General features: G+C 36.7%; 1 protein-coding gene across 1 annotated transcript in view; it reads right to left on the bottom strand.

Moving 5' to 3' along the window:
• Window positions 1-1,953, bottom strand: part of LOC149187871 (germin-like protein subfamily 2 member 1) — a 36,643-nt gene extending 34,690 nt beyond the window's left edge. Inside the window, exons 1-3 of the mRNA XM_089409805.1 lie at window positions 1,887-1,953; window positions 1,454-1,552; window positions 1,045-1,296 (exon numbers count right to left, since the gene is read on the bottom strand). Coding sequence (XP_089265931.1) covers window positions 1,045-1,296; window positions 1,454-1,552; window positions 1,887-1,953 — 418 coding nt within the window. The remainder of the gene's footprint in view (window positions 1-1,044; window positions 1,297-1,453; window positions 1,553-1,886) is intronic.
• Between the last annotated feature and the right edge of the window lie 11,380 nt (window positions 1,954-13,333).

Here is a 13,333-nt window from a genome sequence, read left to right as displayed (position 1 = left end):
TTCCAATGAGAAGTAGGTGTTCGGGCCGTGAAGTTTGCTATATGACAGTTCATTTCAATATTACAGAGAGATTGACACAACATGAAGTTTGTTGTATGGTCGTTGAGAAATGTTTATATATCTGAAAAACATAATAAAGCCCTCAGCAATTAATAACTTATGAACTCAGATGAATTTCAATAAATAATAAGAAATCTACGGAGTGCTTTATTATCTTTCTTCCGATGAGAAGTAGGTGTTCGCGCCATGAAGTTTTCTGTATGACAGTTCATTTCAATCTTACAGAGCGATTGACACAACATGAAGTTTGTTGTATGGTCGTTGAGTTTTACTGGTTGCTTGGTGTGTGTTCAATATTTGGTTCAAGGCTGTGACGGTACGTTGATTGTTTGTCAGTTGTTACATGAACTGAAAAATGTCGATAACAATCAATTTGTAAACCATTAAAAGGTGTCGTAACACAATAAATAAGAATGTGGAAGTAATGAAAATAGAATCCCTGCAAGGTCAAAAGCAAGGAACACAAATTGGACTTGAAGAAAATGAAACCAAAGAAGGAGCAACCAGAGAAACTCAAACGCTTCATGAGGTGAACTCATTTGAGCTGCGCAGCGCCACCCCCGGGCCGCCCCGCCCCGCCTGACCTGGCGGCAGGTCGATTCCCGGAATCGACCCGCCGCCGGGTCGGGCGGGGCGGGGTGGCCCGGGGTGGCGCTGCGCAGCGGCGCCGCTGGGTCGGGCGGGGCGGGGCGGCCCGGGGGTGGCACTGCGCAGCGGCGGCTCCGCGCAGCGCCACCGCCGGGCCGCCCCGCCCCGCCCGACCAGCGGCGGGTCGATTCCCGGAATCGACCCGCCGCCGGTCGGGCGGGGCGGGGCGGCCCAGGGGTGCCGCTGCGGGTGCAATGCAGTCGGCTGAGAAAGGTATAGATTGGTTGTGTACAATGAAATGCAGAAGACCTCGCGGGAACACAAACACGTCTCCCTTCTTCAGTGTTGTGGAGAACAAAGTGTTGTTAGTGGTGACAAACCCAACTAAGAGAATACCGTCGATCACCACCAAGATTTCGGTAGCCCGCGGATGTGTGTGAGGAGGGTTAAGGCCGAGAGGAGCAGCGTAATCGAGCCGAACCATGGAGATCCCCAAGGTGTTGAGGCCTAGTAGCTGCATTACAAAAGCTGGCGTTACGGCAAATCCCAACTGGTTACTCGTATCTCCTGGTTTATCTAGGCCCGTCAAACGGAAGTCATTTGCTGTGACCATCATCGCATTCTTACATGGGAACCGGTTCACAATAACTGCACAATTCAAATCAAATAATATATATTATATTATACAGACACACATTCCCAAACGCACCAGACATACATATAATATATTACATGTAATTACATTTCATAATGTGTTCAAACATAACGCGTATGGACATCAACAAGATAGCATTAGTTATATTACCTTTGTTTTTCAAATCGACAACGCAAATGTCTTGTAAAGGATTTGGATCACTTGCGCGCACAATAACAAAACTATTCGAACATGTTAATATCACCAGTACTGCAAGTGCCAACACCGGAAAGGATTCCATAGCTGTAGCTCACTATTTTTCTTTCGAAAAATGAATAGAGATGCACTGAATTTGATGAAGAATGGAGAACGTTGCTCCTTTTATAACAATGGTAAATGATGGTATTCATTTTTGAAAGTGTAGGAACGATAAAGATACCGACCTAGGAACCCTACAGATAGTGACCCAGTGTTGCAGGTGGACCAACCGAACCCTCTCTGCTACATATTACTGTGTCGGTGTTCTGGTTGGTGAGAAGATAAAAAAGTTAAGTAATGTATAACCACCGAGGAGAAAATTTCATTTTACACAACCAATCTATACCTTTCTCAGCCGGCTGCATTGCCAGAATATCGACCTCGAGCTCGTGTCCCACAATCATTCTCGACATCATAGACAACCAGCCTAATCCAGGATTACAGATGCAGCCAAATTATTAATTATATATGAATCTCAAATCGTACAGATATAAATTATTATTTAGAGAGTGTATCATGTTTAAAATGATGTTCATTATCCACTCTATCACAGAATTTCTGCTCAAAACTGTGTGTACGTGTGGCTGAAACCTGTTTGGGAAAAAATTGTGGCATGCGTATAACTTTTGATATCTAAAACAAAACATGCCATAACTTTTACATAAGCTACAAACACATAACAAAACAATTCATCACTTTTACACATGGAATACTTTTGCTATTTCGTGATGATGAAAGTCAGATATGTGTGGTGAAATTCATCGAACATGTTTCTTGATATGTTTTTAAGAAGTTTGGTGGGTAATTAATATGCATTTAGCAGTAATGCATTAAATGTTATATAAGATCGAATATATATTGTTCTTGTATATTTTTTTTCTTTAACACATTGTAATTTTTTATTAATTGATGTTCACGTAGACAAAGGACAATCTCCTTAATGCATTTCCACCATGCACCAATATGGATTGTTATTAAAGCTTTTGTATTAATATGTCATTAATTTTATGACTTTTGTCTTCAGAAGTATTAAATAGTTAACATTTACATGTATTTTCTTAATTTTATATTTTTTTGTTTTTTTCAATTTTACATTTTTTTCATATAAGTTGGTGCTTCTTGTAAGGTTTATTTTTATATATCTTTTTAATATTCTTGTAAATTTTATTTTTATATATATTTTTAATATTTTTCAATTTGAAAGTGCCACATTTTTTTTAAGGCATCAATAGTCATTTTAGTGTTCATAAAACATCATAATAGCATCATTATGTTTTGTCGCACCTATTATTGTTACATAGTTGCACATTATTTTTAAGTAACTTATTATAATCAATCTTGTCATTTTATCATCCTTGTTTCTAATAAATATATCATTTTGTATTTAAGTAATATAATTTAGCATTAGATTTTATACTATGTTAATATTATGAATCATGATTTAGAGGTATTGAAATTATAGTTAGGTTATGAAAACTTTCGAGCATGGAACCTCAAATCTATTACAACATTATTTAAGAGGAAATCATATCAATAGGCATACTTATGAAAGAGAGATAAAAGGTAAACATATGAACACGAGAGAAATGGGTTCTATAAGTTAAAAAGTTTATCACAATATCAAAATATGATGTTACGAATGATGTATGAATTGTTTATTTATACACAGATTATGACATGGGGTAGCATCTTCCTGCATGGAGTATGGGCCCACTTAAATTCTTCTGTGAACCTTACAAACCCCAGACAAATGTGATGACAAATGTGATGACCGAAATGAAATTATTTCTTATATGAATTATTTTCAAAGGAATCAATGGCACATTTAGGACATTTTGATTCATCTTCAAAGGAGAGAGCACAACTGTGATTTTTGCATTGATTTTTAAGTTAATTATTATTTTTTGAAAAAAAAAGTTGTTATTATTATTTTTTTGACATGAAATTCATAAAAAAAACTATTATTTGACCATTTTTAGTTAATATTTTTGTATAAAAATTGTGATTTTGACATGTTAATTCTAGCAAAAAATTATCAAAATGTTTAGTTTTTTTGTTATATTTATGTTAAAAATGGTTACTTTTATGTCCATTGTTAAAAAATGTTGTTTTTTAGAAACAATTATTTCATGTGGATTGAAAAATTAATTAAGGATGTCTAAATATGTAGATTATCTAAAATTCAAACTATCAACTTTCTAATTTAAAAACGCAAAACAATAAAAAGGCCACTAAAAAAAAAAAAAAAATTAAGATAGAGAACAAGAAAATATGAATACAATGACGACTTCAAAAGCTATCAAATTTAGAAAATAATTTTTTACATTTCACACACTAGAAAATTTAAAGTCAAAAAATAGGTCTTTTAAAAAAAGGGTGTGATGCAGAATACTCACTTTTTAAAATCAGGATGAAAATCACTACCATTCACTACCATTCTAAAACTTAATGCACATGAAAAAAATTAAAGTTCCAAAAACCATGTTCTAAAAAAAACATGTGTATTCTGCATCACCACTTTTGAAAATCGGGTCATTTTTTTGCCACCTCTACAAAACGGGTAACAGTATCAGTTCCCGTTTCAAAGTTTACATTGTTTTAAGTCTTGAGTCAATTTTTTAGTCAATTTCCAGTCATTTTTTGGTCAGTTTGTGCCTTTGAGTCATCAGTATTTAGTCATGTATTTCAGTTTGAGTTTTTGACCGTATTGGCCCACATATGTAGGCACTTGGTCTACGATGTTCTTGACACCTCCAAGGAGATTCTATCCCCAATAAGGCCAATGTTAGTGTCATTCATTGCATCCTTCCACCAATGATCAAATATGCTCTTATAAAGTGATATTGGGGTGTCCAAGTCAATTTTTTGTCATTTCGGTGAGTCTTCAAGAAAAACTTGGTCATTAGGTATTAGGTCTAGGATTGTTTTCACACCTTCCAAAGTTTTCCAAGTACTGGTCCATGTCACCATTTGGCTATGTGTACCATCATTCAAACATTTCTCATCATTACTTCAAGTTCTAATGGGTCATTTTACACCTTGTTTGTGCTTCAGTTGTGCTTAGGTAAGGCTCATTTCCCTCTCCTAGGGTTTTGAAGATAATTTTCCTTGGATGGTCAGATCATCAACAAAACTTGTATCCTGATGCTCATATACCTTCCCCTACCCTTAGAATACCTTCTTAAACACTTACCATCACTTGTATCCCTTAAATTCATCATTTTCCCATAAACCCTAGCCTATTGCTACAATTTGATAGTTTTCTAGGTTAGGCCTATGTTTTTCCCTTTTGGCCCCCGTCCCCTCACTCAATATTTGAAATTCCACTTGCCCCTGCTTCCTAACATCCCTCCCTACTTCCAAAAATTTTATCAAGAAATTAGAAGCCAATCATCCCCTTCATTTCCCTTCATTTCTACAAATCCCATGTCCCACACATCGGGATAGGTTTTATTAAAATGATGTTTCTGAACAAGATAAGATGCATTTTAAAAAATTGAGAGAGGTTTTTGTCCATCATAGACCTAGGAAAAAATTCTCCTTCATTTTTTACACAGGTCTCATGGTTTGGTAGAAATTTCCAAAATATCATTTGCCTGAGGAGAGTTGATGCACTTCTAGAGTGAGCTTAGGAAAATCTGTATTTTGCCTAGCTATGGTGACCAAATGACTTGTCTTATGAGTAAAATAATAACAAGGCACAGATATCTTTACAACTAGCTATCATGAGCTCAATTTGGAGTTGAGGAAGACCTCCAAAAGTTGTATTGAAAGTGGCATTGCGCACTCCCTTTAGGCGTCGTGCATTTGACCAGTCTTGGGAGATTGGGATTTTGACAGGGAAAATGAACTCCAAATTGAAATATTCAAGATGTTATAGAAAATATACTCAAAAATATTTCCAATGAGATATGTGTTTGGTCAATTCAGCGATGTCTAAATTGCAACATTTAAATGTCAACCCGGGGCTCGTAAGCTGATGAAGTGAGGTGTACTATATGTACTTAGATAACCTTTTCTTAATCTTTTGTCGTTTTTATCTTTTTAGTTTGTTTTTGATTGTATCTTTCCTATTGTGATGTGATGGAGATGTAATAAAGCGAGTGAATGTGGGTGATTGTGATGATTTCTAAGTGATTTCTTAAAACTTAAAGAGTATTCTAAAAGAAAGCTTGAACAACAATTGCAATAAAATCAAAGCTTAAAAGCAAATAAAGGACTAATGGCAACGGCCCAGTATCTTTGTTGCTAATGAAAATGAAAATGAAATCTATATTAACTCAATTAAAGGAAAGAACAACTACTTTACACTATTTTAACTCTTCATTTAAATCTAGACAATGTGAAATCTAAGTGAGACAAATCACACTATTTTAACCTTTTCTTAATCATGTGAGAACAATTACGAACAGGTCAGTAATGTGAGTCTTAAAGAAAAATAAACCAAGCTACACTAAGTGATATTTTGGCTCCAATAAAGTTAGTTGATTATAGAAAAAGAACCATCAATAAATGAACAACTTGATAACTACTGAGCAGAAAGTAAAGTGCAAGTTAAAAGAAATGATACTAATGAAAATCAAACTGTAGAAAAGTAAACGTCAGCAGCCTAGACAAGATGATCACACATGCCACTAGTTGTAAAAAGAAAAGAAAGAAAATTGTCCCGGGCTTGCCTAAGAAACCTGCATAACACACTGATCAGTCATGAACAAAAGTGCAGAAATGTAAATCAACAAAATTCAAAGTTTATGTACACTAATATACATGTTGAAAAAATAAAATGTAGCAATTCATAAAGGTAACTGTACATTAATATACATGAAATTAGAAAAATAAATGCAAGAAATTAAAAGTAAAGATATTGTACAGTGGCTGCAGCAAACAGGGGCCCTCTGCCTACTTCAGCCAATCCAAAGAGCAGTTACACGCTTAGAAACAGAACAGTCTTCTCATAGATTAATCAGCAAATGTAAAATAAAGTGGGGACCTTATAAAACGTTTACAAAAGAGGTTTCAACAAAGTTTACAAAATGGATTAACGACTAACTATCCAGCGTTCAAAGACTTTATTTATAGCAGAGGAAAGCAAACTAACTTAATGAAAACTAAGCTATTCAAGCAGCTGTGTAAAAACACGTAATCTTGTTGCGTCCTCGGATTTAGGCAACGGTCGTTGTGGGCATTCAATTTTCTGTTGGATTCATGTTTCCCACTATCTTCGTGGCTGAGGGAGATGCCACCTGTTATTCACGTGCTCCAAAATAGAACACGCAGAGTCGTGCCACCGCCAATGACCTCTGTTTGACCGTATTTGCTTCCTCGTTGACCATGGGTTTTTATGACCAGTTTGGGTGAGCTGGAAGGACACACACCATGTCCTTGGTTCCACGAACTTGCCCATGTGGCTATTCTTCCCGGAGGACACCTGGAACATGTCATTTAATAAAACAGCTGCGGAATCCGAGGTTGGCTGCGGAAACCGGGATCAGCTGCGGAAACCCTGTGTGAGCTGCGGAAACGCAACACTTTGAACCAAAATCCTAAACCAACAAAAGTCATTAGCATAATTAGCAAACCATGTAAAAAGTCCTAAAATACAATGATTTGAGCAATTTGATGGAGGGAATGAGTGGCAAAAGAAGGAAATGAATAGGAAAAGGAGGCTGAGAGAATGTGTAAAGAAATGAAGGTTTGAGGCTCAACATACCCCCACTGTGAAGGTGTTGCATGTCCTCATGCAACCAAAACTTTTTCATTGTTTTTCAATCCATGTGCTCAGATGCTTCTGCCAAAACATCTAGCCTTCTTCTCTTTCTCCTTACTGCCAAAATTGTCCTTGGTTTTCTGACTAAAAACGTGAATTTCAAATTGATCAATGCCCTGCTCAGCTTCTTACATTTTCTCTTCAATTTTCTGTTCTTCTTATGCCAGAGTCCTAAGTGAAGCATGGTGTTGTCATGGACAATTTTGTCCACCTTGATTTGTTCTTTCAATGCTTTGTTTTCTTGTTTAATATTTCGGTTCAGGACTTCTAGCTCAAACACCTCCTGTTTTAAAGATTTGACCTGTTCATCAAGGGGCAATATAGTGCTTGGACCTGCAACTGATTGCTCCAAGGTCTCTAAGTAGTTATAGGCTTCTTGCTGGGTGGAATCAACCTCAGGTGTTTTTCTTGGCCTGAACTCAAATTCTGATAAGGGAGGACTGTTTTCTCTTTCCTATTGAAAAGGACTTTCCTCACGTGGAGGACTTGTCTCTATATCTTGCTAAGCTGGACCTTTTTCAGGTGTTCCTAAGTCAATGAAATGTGATTTTTTAGTCACACTCATTTTTCCTTTAAGTCTACTGCTTCTTCTCACTTGTGCACTAGTGCTCTTTTGCTGGGCACTTTGTTTTTCTTTTTGTTTCTTCTTTGAGAGGGCAGCAGCTTGAATTTGTGCTAGTCTATCAGCCAAGGTTTGAGAGTCTTCTTCTACTGAAGGTTCAGGTGATGGAGGTGATTCTTGAACAATTGTTTTCCCTTTATCCTTTTTCTGCTTCTTAGTTCGGGCTCCCTCCTCTCCTTCTAGAGCAATTTCTTGAGTTTCTACTATAGGAGGATCTTGGGCTGCAACATCTCTTTCTCTTCTCCTACTTCTTTTTGGGATTCTAGGGGAACTGTTAGAGGCTTCAGTCACCTCTTGGAAATGGTTTCTGATTAGAAACTTTTCCCATGTATCCTTTTTATTCTTCAATTGCTCTTCTATGAGAATTCTAATGAACCCGTGATGATACAAGTGGGATTCAATATGGCCTACATGCTTTTGGACAGTGGAACTCATTTTCTTTAGGCTTGCTAACAGAAAGTAGGGTAAATTGAGGGCATGGCCTTCCATGAAATTCATCATAATCCTTGCATGGTACATATACATAGTGCCAAACCTACCCTCACATGTAATAAACTTCTGAACAACTAATAACAGCGCAAACCATTCTTCTTTAATTAGGTTCACAAGAATTCCTTTGGTAAATACGGAAGTATCCATACCTGGGTTCTTAAGCATGTCTTTCCATCCCTGATCATCCAGCCCTCTGTTCTTAAACCATCTGTCTCCCTGCTGTGGTAAACTTGTTACTGCTGCTATTATGGCCTCTGTTATTGTGAATTTCAGGTCCCTTACTTCCACGATGTGTCCATTGAAGGATCGAGCAAATGCTTTCGTTACCTCGTTATCATATCCTCTGAATTTTTGAATTAAATTCAACCACTTCGCTTTCTTTAATGCTTCCTTCATCTGTGGGTACCCTTCTAAATACTTTGGACCCTCAGGTTCAGCTCTAAGCAGCTACCCCATCTTCGGATCTTAACTTCGGCTAAAGCTTTGACTGTGTGTGGATGCTCAAGGAGGATGCTCACAGGAAAAAACACAGGTGGATTACGGCTGTAAGTGGAGTAGCCGTAACGAAATGCAAGGCTTATTGCAAAACTGTAATCGGGGTTTGAAAGAGAGTTGTGGAGTTTGTAGCGGAAATGAAAGTGGAAATGGTGTGAGTACGAGGGAGTAGAAGACAACACGAGAAATGAGTTCGATGCATGCGGAAATAGAGTGATAAGTGGACGGAATAACGGCCGAATCCTTTAGAGTCAGGTGGCTTACGCACACGTCTCAGCGTTGGCTGCGGAAATGACGGTAAGGAGAGCCGTGGTACATTGGGTTACGTCACAGAGGTATGGCCAGTAATGGAGGAGCAGCCCCGTTTCAAGTTTTGAATTAATGATGATTAGGGGACCGTTAAAAAGGTATGAGGTGGATGAAGCATTATCGTGGAGGAGGAGTGGGATGATCTTTCCTAATCATTGCATTTAGTGGCTCTTTCCACGATTTAATAATTATGCATAAAATGACATTAAATTGTTGTTTGGAAAAGATTTTGATCATACCTTCATGAGTTTTCCATGTGTTGATTAAGGTTGCTGACCCATTATTGCTTTCTGATCTTGCAGATGCCTCATATCCTTGGTGCCCTTGGTGATGATGATACCTCTGACTGTGATTTTTGAAAACAGAGTAATCCTAGTTGTAGAGACAGAGTGTGCTGGCTGCGGAAATCGTTTCGAGCTGCGGAAACTGGTGTTAGCTACGGAAATGGTTCCCAGCTGCGGAAACTGAGACAACACTCCTTTCACTTCACAAAATAGTTAGAAAAAGAACTAACTGAATGAAATAGTCCTGAGAGGGACTTTTATTGATGGAATGAAATGAGATGAATGAAATGGAATGAAAATGAAGTGGAATGGAGATGGAGATGGAAGTGAGGTGGATGAACTGAAATGGCGAATGAGATGGAAAGGGAAAGAGATTTTTTTTTTTTTTGGAAAATATAAAGTGTCAGGTGCCCTTGATTTTCACCGTATATTTTCTGTATAAGACTGCCAATTCAAGATTTGTTTTCAGGCTTATACAATATATATATATATATATATATATATATATATATATATATATATATATATATATATAGATATATATATATATATATATATATATATATATATATATATATAGATATAACTGAAAGAAACAAAGACTACGCTGATGGAGGAGAAGAATTCTTCTCCACCAGCCTCATTGCAGAATTTTCTTGGAATACTTTGACAAAGTCCTCTTTTGAGAGTGGCTTATGATAAATTTTCAATCGGTGGCCATTCACAATGAGAGGAGTTTGAAACTCATAAATAGTCTTGACTCGAACTGCTCCATTGCTAAAGACTTCATCAATCTCATATGGTCCAAGCCAATGAGTTTGAAATTTTCCTTTGAAGTCTTTAAACTTGGAATCAAACAGTAACACCCAATCTCCTTTTTGAAACTTTCTCTCCTTGATATATTTGTCATGCCACTTAGTTCTTTGGTGCTAAACTAGATCAGTCCTTAAAATTGCATCTTGTCTTATTTCATCTAGCTCATTCAGCTGCTCCATTCTGTGCTTTTGGGCTTCTGATAGATTCATCCCCAACTGAATTGCCATCTTGAAGGTCTTGATTTGAAACTCAATGGGGAGCAAGACTTCTTTCCCATAAACAATTTCATAGGGAGAATGTCCTGTTGTGTTCCTCCATGTAGTTCTATAGGCCCATAAGGCTTCAGGAAGCCTTTCTGCCCAATCTTTGCTATGAAGATGAACAGTTTGGGTGATGATGCTATCAAGAACTTTATTTGTGGATTCCACTTGACCATTTGCTTGTGGATGTTATGGAGTAGATTTTCTATGCTTAATTTTGTATTCTTCCATCTGCTTCTCCATCAAGTTAGATGTAAATTGGCTTCCCTGATCTATCACAATTTCTCTTGGGACACCAAAACGAGTAAAAATATCCTCAAAAAGAAATTGAACAACTAAATTTTCAGTGGCAGAAGGCAATGCCTTGGCTTCTACCCATTTAGTAACATAATCAGTGCAAACCAATATATACTTCTTTTGTTTAGATGGTGGATTGATAGGTCCAATGAAATCTAAAGCCCATTTTTCAAAGGGTTCGATGAGTACCTGTTGTTTTAATGGCATTTCATTTGAAAGAGTTGGTCTCCCACCTCTTTGGCAGCTGTCACACCTTCTAACATATTTTTTGCATCTTTGAAGAGAGAAGGCCAATAATATCCCAAAGAAAGGATTTTATAGGCAGTCCTCTTGTCAGCAAAGTGTCCACCGGACGGTTCATCATGACATGCCTTAAGGATGTTAGGCATTTCATCTTCCCGAACACATCTTCTGATCACACAATCTAGCCCTGTTTTGAACAATTCATTAGAAATCCATGTATACTTTGAACTTTCCTGAATGATTTTCCTTTTCTCATTAGGAAATAAGTGTGGAGGTAGCTTCCCTGTAACCAAATAGTTAGCAATGTCTGCATACCAAGGGGTTTTAGTAGTTACTGCAAACAAATATTCATCTGGAAACTTATCCTCTACAGGAGAATCTTCATTAGTATTTTGGATTCTAGACAAGAAATCAGCTACTTTATTTTGTTTCCCTGGTCTATCTAACACAGTAATATTGAATTCTTGTAAAAGTAAAAGCCATCTTGTAACTCTGCCATTAGTAACAGGTTTATTCATGAGATATCTAATTGCAGAATGATCAGTATGGACAAAAGTTTCATAACCGGTTATATAATGTCTAAACTTATTGATTGCATGAACAACGGCTAAGAACTCTTTTTCAGTCACAGTATAATTTAACTCAGTGGGAGTCAAATTTTTACTGGTGTAGTAAATGGCATAAGGAATTAAATCCTTTTGACCCAACACAGCTCCTAGAGCTGTATCTGAAGCATCTGTAGAAATATGGAAAGGAAGTTTCCAATTTGGTCCTCTCAAAAAGGGTGCTTCAGATATTCTTGTTTTTAAAGTTTCAAATGCAGATTGACAGTCAGGATCCCAATTGAATTCATAGTCTTTTGTAAGCAATTTGAAAAGCGGAGATGCTATCTTAGTGAAGTTTTCAATAAATCTTCTATAATATCCAGTAAATCCAAGAAAAATTCTAACATCTTTCTGACAATTTGGAATAGGTAACTTGGATATGACTTCAACTTTTGATCTATCAACTTTAATTCCATCTCCTGAAATATGATGTCCTAAAACAATCCCTTCAGTAAACATCATGAAGCATTTTTCATGACTTAATGAAAGATTTGTTTCTTTACATCTTATAAGGATTTTTTCCAAATTTTCTAATGCTTCTTCAAATGAGTTACCATAAACTGTAAAATCATCCATATAGACCTCTACACAATCATGAATTAGATCAGAAAAGATTCCTGATACTGCCCTTTGAAATGTTGCGGGTGCATTACATAATCCAAAAGGAAGTACTCGATAAGAAAAAGTACCCCATGGACAGGTAAATGTGGTTTTGTCCTGATCTTCAGGTGCTACCTGCATCTGATTGTAACCACTAAAACCATCCAGAAATGAGAAATACTTTTTACCTGCTAAAGTATCTAATACTTGATCAATAAAGGGTAAAGGAAAGTGATCCTTCAAAGTTTCTTTGTTCAATTCCCTATAATCAATGCAAAACCTCCATTTACCATTCTTTTTAGGTACTATAACCAAAGGAGAAAACCACCGGCTATCTGAAATGGGGTAAATGAAGTTTACATTAAGTAACTTTTGGAGCTCTTCTTTCACTATTTCCCTAAGGTTTGGATTCATCCTTCTTTGAGGTTTTCTGATTGGTCTACTATTTTCCTCAATATAGATGTGATGAATGCAAGTCTTCAGGTCAATACCTTTCATATCTGTATATTCCCATGCAAATGCAGTAGAATTCTTTTGCAAGACTTTGGTTAGCTCTTCCTGTTGTGATTTTTCCAAGTTTTCGTTGATATTCAGTGTTTTTCCTGGAAAAATCTCAATGGCAGAACTACCAAACTCTTCCATAGAGAAAAGAGACATATGTCTAGATGATAGACACTCAATGTCAGAATCCAACTGAAATTGTGTGTGGTCATATTCTGAAGATGGTTCAAAATTTTCTTATGTGTTCAGAATTTGACTATCTTCACTAATCTCAGAAATGGTAAAGACAGGTTGTATAGTATCTTCATCACCAACCCACTCATTATCCCCTATTTCTGTAATTGCTTTTGCTGGAGGATATAGATTGAACTTCTTTGTCGAATTACCATAAGAAATATACATATCCCCAGACCTACAACTTATGAAAGCATTAGTTGTGGCTAGCCAAGGTCTTCCTAAAATAAGAGGATGTCCTCCTAGATTACTCTTGGGAGTTAAAATC

This window comes from Pinus tabuliformis, chromosome 3_1 (genome assembly GCF_031772625.1).
Source record: "Pinus tabuliformis cultivar Carrire ecotype Pingquan chromosome 3_1, CPIR1, whole genome shotgun sequence".
NCBI lineage: Eukaryota > Viridiplantae > Streptophyta > Pinopsida > Pinales > Pinaceae > Pinus > Pinus tabuliformis.
This window is presented reverse-complemented; position numbering and strand designations above follow the sequence as displayed.